Below are 18,369 nucleotides of genomic sequence, written 5' to 3' on the forward strand. Positions count from 1 at the left end.
TCAACTTAGCAGCTTTGTTATGTATAAGAAGTAAATATCAATATACACGAACTAAAATGAAACTGAAACTTCTAGCACCTTTTCTTGCAAACATCCGATAAATGTTCCTAATATTTCTAAATTACCTAAGAAAATTTAGTTTTCCATTAGTGATATTATCAATTTACATGTTTATTATTATTATTATTATTATTATTATTATTATTATTATTATTATTATTATTATTATTTGGTCTAGGAATTAATTCGTGCGGGTGGACAAGAGATGGCGCAACGAACGGAGCGTCCCACAGTTCCGTGTATCCACACATGTGTTGCAAACCCCTGTCATCGCGTATCGTTCGTAGTATAGGGCAGTGGATTAAAGCGTCAACAACACCAGTTTGTAGTTAAGTGAACATGGCGCAATTTGTGCCTGATAAAGTGTTTTTGCGGGGTGTCCTGCTGCATTACTTTAACATGCAGAAAAGTGCGACTGAAAGTCATCGTATTTTGGTGGAAGTGTATGGTGACCATGCTCTAGCTGAGCGAACGTGTCAGAAGTGGTTTGCACGATTTAGAAGTGGTGATTTCGGCTTGGCAGACCAAGAGCGAGCTGGACAGCCAAAAAAATTTCAAGACGAAGAATTGACAGCATTGCTCGAGCAGGATTCGTGTCAAACGCAGGAACAACTTGCAACAGCATTAGGCGTTGATCAAACAACAGTCTCCAAACGCTTGAAAGCCATGGGAATGATTCAAAAGATGTCACATTGGGTACCACATGAATTGAAAGACAGAGACGTTGAAAGACGAAAAACCATTTGCGAATTGCTGCTTCAACGACAGAGCAGAAAGGGGTTTCTGCATCGAATTATTACGGGTGATGAGAAGTGGATCCATTACGAGAACCCTAAACGAAAAAAGGCCTGGGTGAAACCAGGTGAACCAGGTCCATCACAACCAAAACGAGATATTCACTGTGCAAAGGTTATGCTGTGTATATGGTGGGATATGAAAGGTGTGGTGTACTATGAGCTGCTGCAACCGGGTGAAACTATGAATGGAGAACGTTATCGACGACAATTAATGCGTTTGAAGCAAGCTCTGGCCAGAACACAACCAGAATGGGAGAACAGACATGATAAACTTATTGTTCAACATGATAACGCTCGCCCACATGTCGCAAAACCGGTCAAAACCTATTTAGAAAATGTCGGATGGGAAGTTTTACCACACCCGCCGTATTCACCAGACGTTGCTCCTTCGGACTACTACTTGTTCGATTGCATGAACAACGATTTGATTGGACAGCGGTTTACTTCTTCAGAAGATATCGAAACATGGGTCTCTGACTGGATCGCTTCCAAGGATGAGGACTTCTTTCGCCACGGAATCCGTACATTGCCTGACAGATGGGCAAAAGTGGTGGCTAGCGATGGACAATATTTTTCTTAAGGTATTTATGTATTTTGTGTTTGTACTACAGCTTCAATGTGTGCGTACCAACCGCACGAATTAATTCCTAGACCAAATATTATTATTATTATTATTACAAATATAAATGCTTTAGAATTTAAAATAAAGAAAAGAAAGCGCGGCTCACACTTTGTGTTTATATACTCGTATCTTGAACAACGTGGTAATTATTGTTATCAATATGTTACAACATTTTTAGTGCTTTTTGAATACTCAAGAGTCCTTTCATTATTACAGGACCAAAAGCAACATAATGTCTCAGTAATTCCTTTCAGTTTGCGGTAGAAGTGTCTGTGTCCATGGCCCCAGCGCGAGTCTATACATTTGAACATTACGAAGTTTTAACAGGAAGACAGTAGCATCGGATGCAAGATGAATTCTTTTCTATGTTTAAATATGCATTCTAGAGCACCTGCAAGTTATTAATACTAGGTATACTTAATACTTTGAAGGACATGATAGAACGTACGATAGAAGTAGAATTAAGAGAAATTATATTCACTTGTAATACTACAGCTATTTCTTTCTACTTCACAATTAAGAGATTGACAGAACACTGTACTGCACGGAATTTTCTTATTGTGTAGTATCAAGCGATCTACAAGTACAAGAATAATTATGATGATAGTAAACAGTTTTCAACTGCACTAAGTACAGACAGTCAACGAGTTACATAAATTCATACTTACGTAAGAAATTTTCGATTTAATAAAATTTACAAACGGTACTTACATCTGAAATAAAAAAGTAGTAGTAAATTTCTAAATTCTATTTAGAGAAACATCTACTAAGTAGTAGTAGCAGTGAGTAAGGTACAAACTAATTAGGTAATTAACTATTGTTTAGATTATTAGTTTTTTTTTTCGATATTGTAAGAATATAAGGTTTTGCGTCCTATTTATAAAGCATATTATGTAATTCAGTTCTTGCATTGCAGCAGCATCAAACAGTACTTCTTGCAACTTCTTCGTATTTTTTTCATACTGTATTTACTTGAATATCAGCACCCCTCAAATGTAAACGTCCTCTTAAAACTTCGTGTTGATTTTGAGAATCCGTTAATTATGAGGATATGAGCATCCCTACACGATCACTATTGAAAATTCACGCAATTAACAAAACCAAATGCTCATCGGATTGGCTACTGGTTCGTCGAATAGGAGTTGAGCGTCCCGCTGAGTACCGAGGCTATATGAAACATGGACCTACAGCCAGGGGCGCCTGAAGAAAATTTTCTACGGGGGGCCATCTCCATGGTTGCTATATTACGTCTAGTATTTAATATACGTGGTTTGCTGTATTACGTATATATTTTCGTGTGCCAGGGGAGGTGAGTCCACCTTGGGCGCCCATGCCAACAGCTTAATATGAGATCCGGGATACATGAGCTCTCGCCGGGAATTGAAACTGTTTCCCGTGTCGAAGACGGGTATACTAATCTTATATATCACCATTGGCTGCAAAATCAGCGACTCGTCAGAACTATCTTTCCTGATAGTTAGCGGTATTAACTCTACCCATTCTGAAAAATATGCTTAAATTTAGTGCAGTGTTACATTCATCGTTAAAATAAAATATTAAACTAGAATGCAGGAAAACAAAACAACCTTTAAAAAATAACTATAGTCATACTTTGGTATCTCTATAAAAACGTATTGTACGATTATGAACGGCCTTTACAAATTTAAGCCTGTTTTTAAAAATCGATAGTACTTCCATTCGAGTAAATACGGTATACGTTTAAGACAATTTTAAGTTATTGTAAAAATTCAACTTAGGCTAAGAGCCCTGAAACGATCTAGTTACGTAAGTCGAGGTCTGTCTGTATTTTTATCCAAAAGATATCAATATTAAATAAAGAAAACTCACCATTTGAGCCATTATGACAAGTAAACCAACTTGCCGCATCAAAGTTGATTTACCTCCCATATTGGGTCCCGTGACTAGTACAAGACTCGCTTCTGAGTTATTCCCTTCTTCTTCCTCTTCTTTACAACCAATCACTGTATCGTTAGGAATAAAACTATCTCCACTGTACGTGTGGCTGATGCATGGATGTCGACCATCAGTTATCTTCACGAACGGCTACAAGAGAAAAGATGTGTTAATAAATATGAACGTCTACAAGATATACATTTTAACAAATTTAAATACTTAAATCAATTCCAATCATCAAAGAGCTGTTTTGGACATCTTGACTTGACAACTTTTCTACGCAATACTCATAATTTCATTTTTGGATCAAAAAAGAGCCATTATATTTCAGTCAAAAATTTTCTTGTACGCCTTATATCTGGAGAACTACATAAAGTGTAACCAAAACCATACTACCACTTAACTCAGTACGATTTGCATATTCCGTAAAAAAATACGAAAACTCGATTTAGGGGTCGTTCAAAAATTTTGTGGGCCCCTGGCCCAAAAACTAATTATTGACCAAGATCGCAATCTTCTGATGTATTTTTTTTAGCATTCCTAAAATTTTTGTTATAATTTACACATAGTAGAGAATGGTTATAAATCTGACATATGAGATCTGATCGTGACATAACCAAATAAGTGTAAGTTATTTTGTGCCTGAAGCTAAATACAAAAATCATGGCAAATTTTGTTTTCCTTTCTTCATAAAATGCTTCTTTCACAGGAGTTAACATTTTGGTTGCCTATTTTCTTCTGCTCGCATACATAATACATAATTAACGTTCTCGATTCTGGTAACAAAACTGCAGTTGGTGGTGTGGTTAAAATTTTGTATTTGTTTTATACAGTGAATGGCTTGGCCGACCTATTGAAATCTCTCTTTTAGAACAAAATAGTAAGTTATTTTCGAAACAACACGTTTCTGCAAAATTTTAATAAAATACCTAACCTGAAGTTGGTAATCTAAAAAGTTACATTTACAGGATAACTGAAATTATATATACCACTTGATTGATAAACACCGCGCATTTAGTGCGCAGGACCTAAGCTTGATTTCCAACAGGTGCGGATGCCGTGTGAATTTGTACCTTCATGTCTCTCACAGTTTTGGTACTGAAAAAGAACATTTAAGTTCTAACCAACTTCGTCATGATTTTCTGAATTCCATAAGATTCTAAAATTAGATAGAAGGCAGGTTCACGGACTCATAAAATTATACCCAACAGTCTTATCCGATAACACTTGTCTTGTCTTGTGTCCTCTTGTGAGGATAATAATTATAAATCGCGGCTTAAGCAAGCCCAGTCGACTATATCGCTAAATATTGTTAAAAGTGAAAATTGATTTTACAAAATGGCATGTCCAAGATGGACGAATGGCCGGTTAAAAGTAGATTTATTTTTCACTGTTTGTTTTTGATATATTTCAGAGAGAGAAGCGGTGCCAAGCATATTTAAAGTGTACTAAATATTATTAAGATTGTATTAAACTAAAATTTTACTAAAGTAATAATTGTATAAAGCTAAAATTGTATTAATAAATTAGAGCAAAGCTCTCTTATACTTATCTACTTGGACGCCATCTTCTTTCCCTCAATAACAAATGCAACTTCAATTCTTATCTTTTCCATAGCAATTAACCAAACAATAGAACACTGTAACAATACCTCGTCTGCATTTCTTTTTTTAGTATTATTATTATTTCTAATTTTTTGCAACAATGTTATTTCTAACATTCTGACCAAAACAATACTACATGTTAACTTGGTAACTAAAGTATCAAAATTACATCATAACGTTACTAGGATCCGATTGGTAATATTATATGACACAGTCCTACAGTCACTTTTGCTGGATATTTCAAGAATAATGTACGTATTAGAAGAAAGAAACAGTGCCGATAGAAGAACTATATTCCTAAGTTTTTAAGCGCTAATCTAAACAGTAAGTAGGCTTTATTGATCCTTTAACTTCTACCTTTCTTTAATTTTCGTATCACTATTCGTAAATAAGATGTTAAAATAAAACTTGAGGAAGGGCTATGAAAGAATGTGAGATGAAAATAAATGTTAGAAGGACAAAAGCCATGGTGGTTGGAACGAAGAGGTCGATGTCACATATAGAAGTAGGAGGGGAGAAGATAGAACAGGTGACTAAAGATATACGACATTGACTTGATCCCTAGTCTTCCGGTGCAAGCGCTGCTATCGGCTGACGGAATTCCACTCCCTTTCTCTCGCTTGGCAACAGCTGAACCCTTATTGGCTCAACGCGTGGGTGTGTAAGGGTGTGAGCTTTAGTTCGCATTTTTGCCATGGCTCAAGACATTTTGGCAGCACAATAGCTTTCGGTACCTGAGTAGTATTATTAGTAATGATATGAAATGTGAACGTGAAATGAAAGCAAGGATAGGAATAGCGAAAAGAAGCCTTTAGGAGGAAGAAAGTATTATTTTGTAGGACCTTGAATAAAGAGTTGAGAAAAAGATTCATAAAATGCTTCGTGTGAAGTATTGTACTGTATGGGTCAGAAACATGGACCCATTACGCAAAAATGATGAGAAACGACCGGAAGCTTTCGTGGGTATGAAGAAGAATGGAACAAATTAGCTGCGTCGAGCGGAAAACGAATGAGAGGGTGTTAGAAATGGTAACAATCTTAGACATTATTAAAATAAGGAAGAGAAACTGGTTGAGACACTGGATAAGAAGGAACGGTATCATGAGGGACGTTTTAGAGGGTATGGTCGCAGGAAAGAGAGGCAGGGGGCGAAGGAGACTACAATTAATGGACGATATCAAAACAGAGAATTCGTACGTAAAAACGAAGAGGTTACCGGAAGACAGTGCAGCATAGAGATTTCTCAGTTGCAGCAAGTGACTTGCCAATAATGGCAGAATACCTATGATGATGGTAATTCGTAAATATGACGACACTGAAGTAGAGTATCAGATCCATTTCTAATATTTTAATGCTAACCTATGTAGTCTTATCTAAATATACATTTAAACTAAATGGAATACTTGTTTACTGCAGTATAATTTAACATGAAAGACTTGCATCTAGCAGATGGAAGTGATTGTTTTATAATTTTTTATTACTTTATATCTTGAGACGGATTTAATATGCTTAGTAAAATATTTACAAAATCGTAGATATTTTTATAACATTAGAACAGATAAATATTTCATTTAAGAATGAAAAATGACAAACGACGGATCGGATCCCCCTCATTACTTGCTCTGCGACACTTCAATCTCTCGATTAAATTTATAAGTACTTCTGTACATACTTGTTCATTGATGTAGCTGATAACACTGTCAATATCCTCCTCGAGTTCTCGCACTATTTGGGGTTTGTTTGCGTAGACTTTTGAGATTTCAGATGCTACAACAGGAAATAGTAGCAAGGTCACATGAGTTGACGTTTTGGTCATTACTTCAAACGAGGACTTGGGCCGTGAGTCTCACGCAGTAAGAAAATGGTCACGAGACAGGTAGCGTCATCTTGGTGAAGCTACTTGCGTACCGTATCAATTCCGTTCAAATACAAAAAAAAATAAATAAATAAATAAATAAATAAATAAAAAATTGCGTACCGTTCTTCATTAATTGTCACGGCATTCCCATCCTCGTCTTGAAAAGAAGTACAATCCTGTCACTTCATCAGCTCAAAACCCACGCTACACCGTTACTGTAAAACAGCTTCACGAATCCAATCACAAGACATGATGCGTAAAACAAACTTGGTATTCTTTATTTTAGAACATGTACGCGTCGTAATGATGTAAAAACATGTCATTCTTCTTTAAAAAGGCACTTATAAATTAAGTATATTAAATCCGTCGCGTATGTGAGACATCTTTTACACGTTTAAATCTAACTGACGTATACGGAATTAGAAACTCCCGTCTTGTCGCATTGAAACAAATGATATTTAAGCTGATTTAACCGTTGCATTTATAAATTCCATGAGAATATTGTGAAGCAATAATGACGAAAGCATTCTCAAAGGACAGGACACGAAATGACGTCTCATGATGTGAACGAAAACTCGGAAGACGCCGACAAGGGTTATAAATAGGGCGTTTTCAAAAGAAATTGAAGTCACGCCTATAAACTGAAAACGATTATATTAACGAGAGTATAATCTTTAATGCTGCTTCGGACCAAGAAATTTCGTGTATCATCAAGCTGTCAAAGAAAAAGAAAGAAAATAAAAAGCTTCAAGAAATAAGACCACCAATTCAAACCCAGAGTAGAGCCAGTATGAGAATGTTTAACCTTTGAACTCCAGCCAGGGATTTCAACGAAATCGTAGACTCTCACGTTAGGGGCCCTAGTGACCCCCGTAATTATCAGAGCCCTCATTCATACGTCGTTGGAAAGCTTATGGAACACAAATTCCAACGAGATAACATTTGTGCAATTCCCGCTTTATTCGTAGAAAATGATGACGAAGAAAAAAGACAAAAATCCGGAAAAAATATGGAGACGACGATTAAAGCAAGTGAATGATGGAAGAACTGGTGGAATGAGAAAGTGGAAGGAAATGGGAGTACCTTGAGAAAACCCACGAGCACGATGGTTACTTGGCCGGGAATCGAACCAGAGACTCCACGCATCAGAGGTAAGCCACTAAGCCACCGTGTCGCCCTCTCATCAAATTCGAGAATCCAAAAGTTAGTCATTAATTACGCGGAAGTATTAAGAATAGGCATTTTATTTTCATAAAGCATTATTTTGATGAAAAGTTCGCAACCTTGGCAATAGTATGAGTTCATAACCCTACATGCACATTAAAACAGTTAATTTTGGACTTAGTGTATTTGAAATTTAAACTGGTGTTTCTAAATTTATTTCAAAATCATTACATCAACCTCCAGTTACCTAATAAATTGTATAGAAAATTTTTAAAAAATGATTATCATCCTTTCAGATAAGAAAACAAAAAAGTAGAATAGACGTGTGTTGCGTTTTTAAACAAAACACAACTTATGCAACAATATTACTAATTTTTTTCCAGCAGTGGAATATTTTTTTTTCAATCTTTGTATTCATATATCATTGATCTATTTAAGAATACTTATTTCAGTAACTAGTCAATACTGTATTAATTATTGTAAGTACTGACAAACTTCCTTTCTCTTTAGTACTCTCTCATATACTTGTTCTATGAGTCAAACAGCTTGACACATACGAGCAGTTCATGTAATTTAAACTAGTCTAATCTACAAAATTCAGACTGAACATGTGGCTCGAGGATCAACCTGGGTTTCCGACTTACTATGCCGAGTTAACCTTCTGCTATACTGAAGTTCTCCACTGACCAACCACACTTTTTCATTGTAGCGATTGTCATTCACCTATTTCCACTAGCTGGAAAGTATAATTGACATAGTTGTGCTTCGACAACTCAGTGTCTGTATGTAAGTATTAAAGTACACATTTACGATAGTTGAATGAAATGCATATGCAAGAGACAAACGAAGCCATTTTGTTAGTTTTTTTTAATCACCAAACGCCAGCATTTAGAAGAGAGAGTGAACAAGAGCCTACATAATGCGGTCAGTGTCAAAAATAGAACAGGAGGGGAAAAAATAGAAGAAGTGACCAGTTTTCGATACCTAGGCAGTATTATTAGTGACGATATGAAGTGCAAACGCAAGAATGGCGAAAAAAGCCTTTAGGAGGAAGAGAAGTCTATTTTGTAGAATCTTGAATAACAGGGTGTCTACTAAAATTCCAAAATGAAATTTCGTGACTTTTTCGTGACCTTTTATTTACCAAACCATAAAATTTCGTAACATTCACAAGAGCGAATTTGTGTGCGAATTAGACCGAATTTTCACGCATGCGATAGAAGTGTGCTTTGCTTGCGATTTGGTAGCGTCTAAACCTGACCATAGGCATTTTTGTACTGGATTTTGATGTTTTATAGAACAAAATTTTCCAGTCTGTACTTATATTTGTATTTAAAAAATCGTGACCCAAAAGCTAAATTTCTTGACTTTCATGACCGTTTTCTGATTTCGTGACTTTTTCATGACTTTCGTGATCGATAGACACCCTGAATAAATAAGTAAAAAAAAAAGACTCATAAAATGCTTCGTGCGGAGTATTGCACTGTTTAAGTCAGAAATATGGACATTACGCAAAAGTGATGAAAAACGACTGAACGCTTTTGGGATGTGGACGTGGAGAAGAATGGAGAAAATGAATTAGGTCAAGCGGAAAACGAATGAGAGGGTGTTAGAAATGGTAGGAGAGAAGATAACAATTTTAGATATATTATTAAAAAGAGGAAGATAAACTGGCTGGGACATTGGCTAAGAAGGAACTGTGTCAAGAGAGATGTGCTCAAGGGTATGGTGGCGGGAAAGAGGGCGAAGGAGACCACAATTAATGGACGATATTAAAACAGAAAAATCATATGTGGAGACATACACTGAATCCACACATTTATGACTTGGTAACAAAAAACGTTTCTTCTATTTCACATACACATGTAGTCTAACTTATAATGACACTAAAAGAATTTTTAATGTATTTTTGATAAATTTTCAGAGCATTTTTGAATATAGTCACTGTGTATAACAGAAACAATGAATTATTATGAGTAACCTTATATTAAGTCGCGATATGGAAAAAAATAGTGCAGGTAAAGTTGGAATTTTCGTAAGACATTTTGGGTGGTTAGATTACAAATTATCGTTCTACTAAACTTCCTCATAATTATCTTTTCTTTATTTAATAGCTACCTTCTCAACATCCAGAGGTGATACGATTTCCGGAAGACACGTGTCACCTTCCTCTGATCTTGCATATTCTGCCAGAGACAATAATACGTCCAACAGAGACAAACATTGAACAGCCGACTCCCACTCTTTGTAGCTGCGAGACAACAACACAGAGTAAAAACAGCCATACATTTTTAAACAAATCAATCACAAACAATTATACCACAATTTTATTCCAGTTGAATCATCTTCACATATATTATACAAAGTACATGCATCAATAATAATGCTGCCTTGGGCAGGAATTTTGTCAATCATATAATTTTTATTTCCACTTTCAATTCCTGGAAGAACTTTGCATCACTTTCCCTGGGGCTTTTTTTTTTTTTTTTTTCAGCTGTTAAAAATACAGTAAGAAGTTCAATTTAAAACTTCAATGAAAAAAAAAAGGAAGCAATTTATCGGGACAGAACAGTGTTAGAATAATGTCCAATAAAGGCGCACTGTCTATCGTGAAGGATGTGAGCTTTGGTGAAAACAGATGGTCAGGCCGTTGGTCACAAACTACAACGTACTACAAAATTACAAACTCAACATTTTATTTGGAGTCAAAACTGATACTCGGGGGTACGTGTCAGAAATTTGATTTTCTTTTAAAATAACGAAGACACAGCAAAGAAAAAGCATGAGCTAAAACAATATATATTTAAAAAAAAAAAAAAAAACGGCCTAGTCACTGTTTTCACAGAACCATATGTCATGGACACTCGACTACACAATCAGATAAAGTGTTCTAACATTATTCTTCCCCGGTGAAGTTGTTTCTTTCCACTTCTCGATGATCGTATTATACATACGTACAGCTAGGGAAGATATAGGGAAGAACCGAAAGCCAGATAGTGAAAGGGTACTGCAAAAATTGAAACTGGGAGTGATGTGATAAACGCACCAAATGGTGGCGATCTTCCTTTCTCTTTAAACATTGAAAAAAAAAATCTATTATATAAGCAATATGCGTTCACCTAAGACAAACATTCAACGCCTGGAGTTGGAAGCTGAGAGATAAATATCCTCTCCTAGTCTAACACAGTGCTGTCAATCGGTTAATAACAACCTTGTTGGTTGTATGATGTAAATAACAGTAGTAAATTACAAGGAAGGATCCCTTTTCTATGGTTGTTAGCACACCTCTGCAACTTAGCACCATTCCTTGAAACAAAATGACAACTGCACACGTAGACGCTTCACAGCTATTTCTCTGTTATTAGATTTTTTGTTTCCTTTCTCTATCTAACGAAAAAGTTAGCGAAAGCTCTTATAGTGTTGGTGTGTTTTATGATTGTTTTCACTATTTTCTGACACGTAATTAATTTTTCCATTTCTACATCGGGATTCCTTTGTTCCAAATATGAATGCAGTTATTAAAACAATTAGAACATCTTTTGAAAATGCAAGTTACCTTATATAAACACGGCGTTGGACCACCTTTAGCCTGTAGTGTGGTCTATACTTGTCGTGGTATTAAGCCATATATACACGTAAATCGTTTTCAGAGAAACAGTAAGCTATTATACGCAGTGCAGCATTCACTATATTCAAAAATAGAGGAGGAAAAAATACGAGGTGGACTCACTGTTCTAAAACAGACAACCGTTCAAGTCGAAGAATTGAAGTTAATCGTGATGTTTTCTGAAACAACGCGCCTAGACATATATGGTTGAATGTATTGGTTTATTGTCATCGTGGAAGAACCTTTTATTATTAAAGAACTATAATCTGCTCTATAGAATGCACCTGCAGGGATGCCCAAAGGCGGGTTTTAAAGTGCAGGTGTCGTGTAGCCTTACAATATGAGATATACGATATGGATAACCACCGTTAGTCATTATCACCCCTTAAGATGTTAACAGATTGATTCCATTAACGAATTCGGCCAAGATAATCACTCTATCTATCTATTAAAAAAAAAAAAAAAAAAAAAAAAAAACGCTTTTATTCAAGAGCTATCGCATGAAGTAATGGACACACCTATGTACAAACGAATTAACATTACAATTTATAACCCTATTATGATAGATGCTTACGTAACATACCATTCACAACAAAAATGCGATTAAAAAAAAAGTGCGTTCATCAAGCTTACACAAAAATATAAACATTGTGTTCAGATTAAATAATACGAGGGGGATCAAAAAATAATGCCTCCCTCACCACAATTTTCTTCCTATTACAGCTACCGAACTATCTATGCATGGTATTATACAGGAAACCTTACTCTACTAATGTAGTCTTTTCTTCTCAGATTGACAACTTAGAATCATGGATCTGAAGCTAAAAGAAAGAGTAGTCATTGAATTCCTGGCAAAAGAAGGCTGTCCATGTAAGAAAATCTATAATCGCTTGAAAACTCTATGGGGAAGCTGTGATGGACATCAGCAATGTGCGACGTTTGGTGAAGAAGTTTAGAAACGAATAGAAATTTCAGATAAACCGAGAAGCGGCCGGCTGATACCATCAGTCACCGATGTAAATCGAGAACGTGCTGATGAACTGATTCAAGGACACAGGTGCATTACAGTTCAGAATGTTGCTGATGCATTGAACGTCTCGTATGGCTTTGTCCAAGGAATAATTACAGACTTCGGATATCACAGAGTCACAGAGTTCAATGACTTGGATGAGGGGAAAAAAAAAAACTTAAAATTATTGATCAGGAAGCAAACCTTTTAATTTTTGCAAAATGGTTTTGATGCCTCGGTTCAACGATGGAGCAAATGTGTTCAAAATCATGGAGACTACGTTGAACGGTATTTTTTGTAGAGGACAGGCAGGCTATGATCTGTAATACTTTTTGCTGTTATATGTTTATTAATACATTTTTTACGCCACAAGAGATACCTTTTTGATCAACCCTCGTATTTAATCGTTTACCACAAGACTGGTGGAGTTTACAAATACAAACGTGACATAGCATGAACACATAATACACATAGAACATGAATATATCGTAAGAGACATCTTTAATTAACATTCAAACAGAGCGAATAATTAATCATCTCACGTTAACATGTCTAATATCAGAAAGTACTTACTGGGAACTAAACTGGGAAAATATCCTCCTTGTTAAATCTTTCAAAGCATTGCTCTTCTGGTCCTCAGCTGCTGTCATACGAGATAGGAGTTCCTACAATTATTACAGAAGTATTAGCGACAAACATTTTGAACAATGAGCATATGATTTGAAACGGACTTCAAGACAAGAACACATCAAAATTTCAGTTACATTATTTCTATAATTAGATAGCCATTGCGTAAATTGGTCACACATGAGTCATGATCACGTTAAATCTGAAAAACAGTCTTCTTAAATACATCGTAGTTTTCGAACAACTACACTATGATACATCTGTCAATAGTCAGAAAACACTGCAAGAATAGTGGTTCCCAATAGTTACAAGAGTTAGGACTATTATCAAACTGAAGTAGTTTCGAACATTCCTTTTCTTTGTAAGATTTATTTCTTCACATTTTCGTTATCCGTTCTTGAATTCTAATACGGAAAGTTTCACTGGGACACAAAACTGAAAATTAAAAGCACAATTCGAATACATCAAATTTTCCGTATACATTTTTTAATTATTATTTCTTTCTTCGTAAGAGATACTTTAATATACAGTAGACTCACGAGTACCCGGCCTAATGTGTCGGAAGGGCAAGCCGGATAACAAAAAAGTAGTATTGATTCTAGTATATTTATAATAAAAAAAAAAAAAAAAAAAAAAAAAAACAAAAACACATTAAGCATACCCCAAGAACAATTTACGAATACGGTACAGCACAGTTATAATCAGGAACAGAGGCAAGCGTACTCTATTGAGGTCAGTTACACACTGACGAAACAATAAACAAGGAGCAGAACGCTGGTCTTTTCCTGTTAAAACTTGTATTTTGTACACGACACGTAGAAAGATCGTAGCAGACGCCTGCTTCCAATGCCTTGGCAATGTTGCCAATGCAACATCTTGCCTTCCTCATTTAATTACGACGAAAAAAAAAAAACTTAGGCTTTATAATCGAGAGCCGGATACTCTTGAGTCGACTGTATTTTACTTACAGATAAAGTTGCCTCTAATGGTTTCAAATCGATTAGATTTAAAATACTATTCTATTTTTATATAATAGTAAGTTTATGAAAATTCTATTAAACATCTTCCTCTAAACTTATTTGTATTCTATTCATGGCGTGTGTTGCATTAACATAGGAGCTACTTTATCACAGAGTATAGTGAACATTTAATAGTAACGATTTAGTAACGATTCAATAGGGTGGAAGAAAGAAAAAAAACACAAAATTAGATTTGTGCCAATACTAACATGGAATGTAAATCTAGTACAAAATATATCGCATGGAGCTTTATTGTAAGACTAGAAGAACCTTCTCTTCTAATAAAGTTGCTGGAATATCAAAAACTGATAGCTTATCGCTTTTCCGCATGTCGGGCGGATAAGCCACCAACTCAGCTATGACTAGTCTTCTCTGGTTTTGATACCCTGTTCCTTAACTTTTATTTCAGTTTAAATTTAATGGTATATTTTATACTTACATTATTTAAACTACTAATCTCACTAAAACAATCTAATTACATAGCATGATTTAAAGTGAACAGTGTGAAAAATCTTCTATAGATAATACTGTACCTTAGTTTTCGGAGTCCAGTATCTTTTGTAACCCTTCTTCTGAGACTGCAATTCATATTCATCCCCAGCTCTTTTGGCAGCACTATCTGGAACTTCCAACTGGTATCGTTTTTTGTCACTGCCAAAGTAAGTAACCTAAAAACAAACAAACAGTCTAGTGTCAAGCAAGAGAATTGATTGTTCAACTGATTCATTTGTGAAGAGAGTTCAATCTCTTGTGGTGACGTGATTTAAATACATTTTTTTATACTGTCTGTCTTAAATCGTATTTTGCAGTAAAATCTTCAAATGCTTATAGCTTCAACGTCAGTGAACGTTTTATAATTAGTAAACGAAGTAAAGCATTTTAAAAAACTCATGTGGCAATTTACAATTCTATACATTTCTTCATAAAATTATGTTAGAGTTAAAAGTGAATTTAACTCTATAATTGAATCAGTAGCTCAGAAAAGGCCATGAGTCAGAAAATTTAGATTTTGCCTTACTCCAGCGTTTTATTTATTTATTTATTTATTTATTATGAACACCAATTGCTCACAAGTTGCTCATTTCGAACAATGACAAGAAAACTCTATCAAAAAGAGGTCGATCATTTCATGCTTATCAGAATTTTCAAAAATTAAAAGTTTTTTTTTTTTTCTTCCTTTATTTATTTTCTCGTAACTTCACTTTTCTGACTCATGACCTTTTCAAAACTATTTATTCAGTTATTACCAAATTCTAAATTTGTTATTTTTCTACTTAAAACTCCTTTAGAAGTGGTCTTCTACATCCATCAAACAACAACTACAGAACTATTTTCCACTGTTAACCAATTTAAACATTTTCCTTGATTTCCGTTTTTCCTTAATTCCAGGGCTCACAGTGGTCTGGTCTCTCGTAAATAGTTGAAAAGTGACCAAAAGCACATGAAAAAGTGACCCAAAGCACACGGAAAATTGACCAAAATCTCAACATGCCCCTTTTATCCTTTGTCAAATACTCCATCACCTCTCTCTGTTTGTTGTTTTTGTTTCATCTCTTCTTCTTTACTTGCTCTTTTTGAGCTTCCTCCTTTCTTAGGTTTTCTAAGTATGCTTTGTAGTTACGGTAAGCAGACTTAGCAGATGTAAGAAGCTTATGAGTAAGTGGAACCAGTTCTGGCCTATTTCCGAATTTCTTCATCCCAGAAATTATATTTAACTTAGCATTGAGAGTTCTCAAAGCCATAAAATATTTAAATTCATCACCTACTCTTAAGAACATCATACAAGAAGCACAACACAAGACGAACATGATGAACCACACACAACGTTGAGCGGAGCGTTAACTGCTGTTACGAGAGAAAACTAAAAGACTATTATGATAGAAGAAAGAATAGACACAGAAGGATTCTCAACTCCATCTGTGCTTTAGAAAGAATAAAAGCTGAAGTGAGAATAAAGCTGACTGTTTCACATGTGGCAGCAAGTACTGAAGCTTTCAGAAGAGTAATGAGTAACAAGTTTCTGCCTTTTTCCATTTATTTTTATATTTTTCTTAGAAAACTACCAATGCAAAACATAAATCACACGAAAATATCACTTTACCTCCCAAAAAAGTAACTTTTAGTGACAAATTTGGAGGAAAAAACTAGTTAAAAAGGTGACTCGCTATGAGCCCTGTAATTTTCATTTAATTTTAAAATTATTACTATATTTCATAATTACATTAGTTAATTACCAACAAATATAACTAAAAGAAGCTAATTATATGGAATGATTTGCATTTACAATATCGTTCCCATTTTTATTTGACGTAAGTAGACAATTTGAATTTCTCAATTACAAGTCCACCTACTTACTTACAGTACAGTTGTAAAACTACATATAAACCAACAGAAGTGTTCTTAAAAATTCTGTTTAAGATATTTATACAGGAATTCTGATACTCAAAACGAGTTACATATTATGAAATTTCTACATTTATGTGATTCTTCTAAGGCTCCCGCTCTCTCCCTCCGGTTCGATTGGAGGAGTTTCCGGTTCGATTCCCGGTGAAAGCTCACTGGGTTCGGATTCTACGTTAAACTGCAGGTCTTGGGTTCATATGGACTATAAACTTCGACTAATCAATTAGACGATTCTTCTGAAGAGATCTTTAACACTAGGAGTACCGGACTCAATTACTTAATATTATGGTTCATGCTTCTAACTATTAGGCTGTAACTCCCTTTCTTCGCATTATTATTAACTGAAATTTCTCGGATATACATCAAACTGATAGTAGAAAAAGATAATCTGAGCGATGAATTCGAAAAAGTAATTGAAAGCGGTCAAAATATAAAACTGGAAGCGTCTACAAAGCAGCTTGGTGGTTCAGTTCTTTTTAAGTTCAGAGTTATATTACAAACACAAGAAGCAGAAAACAAGTGCACAATATAAAAGAATCTAGAGCCTGACAATCGGATAGTCATGGATAAAGACAGCATTCAAAATAAATCAAATTGTGAGAACGTTCAATGTCCATTCCTGGAATATATGGCCCCATAGGAGGAAGTTTTGCAATACCGTAACTCCATATACAGGGTGTTCCAAAAGTTCGAAGCTGTCAAGCTCCGCCCCTATCTACTTCAGGACTATATGTCATATAAACTTTTTTTTCCTGTTTTGGTGCCAGGAGTCTGTGGTTTTAATTTTCGCCATTACTTTTGGACACCCTGTATTTTTCTCTTAAAAACAATCTAGTTTCAATTACCTTGCATCCAAAGTAACTTGACTGTTCCTTCAAATATTGCTTTAGTTCCTTGTTAACTTCATCCATCTCTTCGATTGCAGCATCATATTCTGGATCGACGCCTGACGTTGGTATTACTTTCCCAGCCTTCTTCGCTTCTTCATGATCAAATGCATTCTGTAACAGAGGCAATATTTATTGTATTTCCAATATCATACGTGTTTGTATAAAACATTAATATGATTTCAAATACACAAGTACAAATCACCCTAAATCCTAGAGATTGAATGATGGCGACTTAGTAACAGGAAAGTTCAAACGCTGCACACAATTACATTTCTGTATGGATTTAAAAACATCATTACGTAGTTAGAATGAGTCTAATTGAGTGCATATGGTTTCGGATTTAATTGTTATGCGATTCTGATTTTAGGTTACACTAGTTCTTATCTCAAATAGTTCATATTGCCTAAAAAGAACGTTGCACTTCTATTGTCTACAAAACTAACATTGTTTACGACGGTGATCAAAGCAAAAATTTGGTTCGTTAGGTTTTACCTTAACTGCATATTTAATTGCATAGACTAAACACCTTATTATTATTTTTCTGTAGTAAACCACCTTGATTATTAATATAATGTTATATTCCAATTAGAGTATTTCTGTTATCAAATTATCCATTTGTTGTTCATTTTCCGATTCACTAATAAACCATTAGGAAGAAATAACCTCTTTAATATAACACAGAAAAGAATGTTATTTTAAGTGTTTCGTTCACTCGCTACTATAAATTAGCACGTTTCCACGGCAAGCAATAGTAGTTAATAACAAAAGTAAAATTGTTTAGTTTTTATTGTGGTA

The 18,369-nt window shown here is 35.0% G+C and overlaps 1 protein-coding gene across 1 annotated transcript in view; it reads right to left on the minus strand.

Annotated features, from left to right (window-relative positions):
- Msh6 (DNA mismatch repair protein Msh6) overlaps nucleotides 1-18,369 on the minus strand; it is a 180,944-nt gene that overhangs the window by 12,924 nt on the left and 149,651 nt on the right. Inside the window, exons 18-22 of the mRNA XM_081752554.1 lie at nucleotides 17,530-17,685; nucleotides 14,815-14,949; nucleotides 13,209-13,300; nucleotides 10,138-10,270; nucleotides 3,328-3,543 (exon numbers count right to left, since the gene is read on the minus strand). Of these exons, the coding sequence (XP_081608680.1) occupies nucleotides 3,328-3,543; nucleotides 10,138-10,270; nucleotides 13,209-13,300; nucleotides 14,815-14,949; nucleotides 17,530-17,685 (732 nt within the window). The remainder of the gene's footprint in view (nucleotides 1-3,327; nucleotides 3,544-10,137; nucleotides 10,271-13,208; nucleotides 13,301-14,814; nucleotides 14,950-17,529; nucleotides 17,686-18,369) is intronic.

Source organism: Thermobia domestica, chromosome 3 (assembly GCF_964235325.1).
Source record: "Thermobia domestica chromosome 3, izTheDome1.hap1.1, whole genome shotgun sequence".
Taxonomy (NCBI): domain Eukaryota; kingdom Metazoa; phylum Arthropoda; class Insecta; order Zygentoma; family Lepismatidae; genus Thermobia; species Thermobia domestica.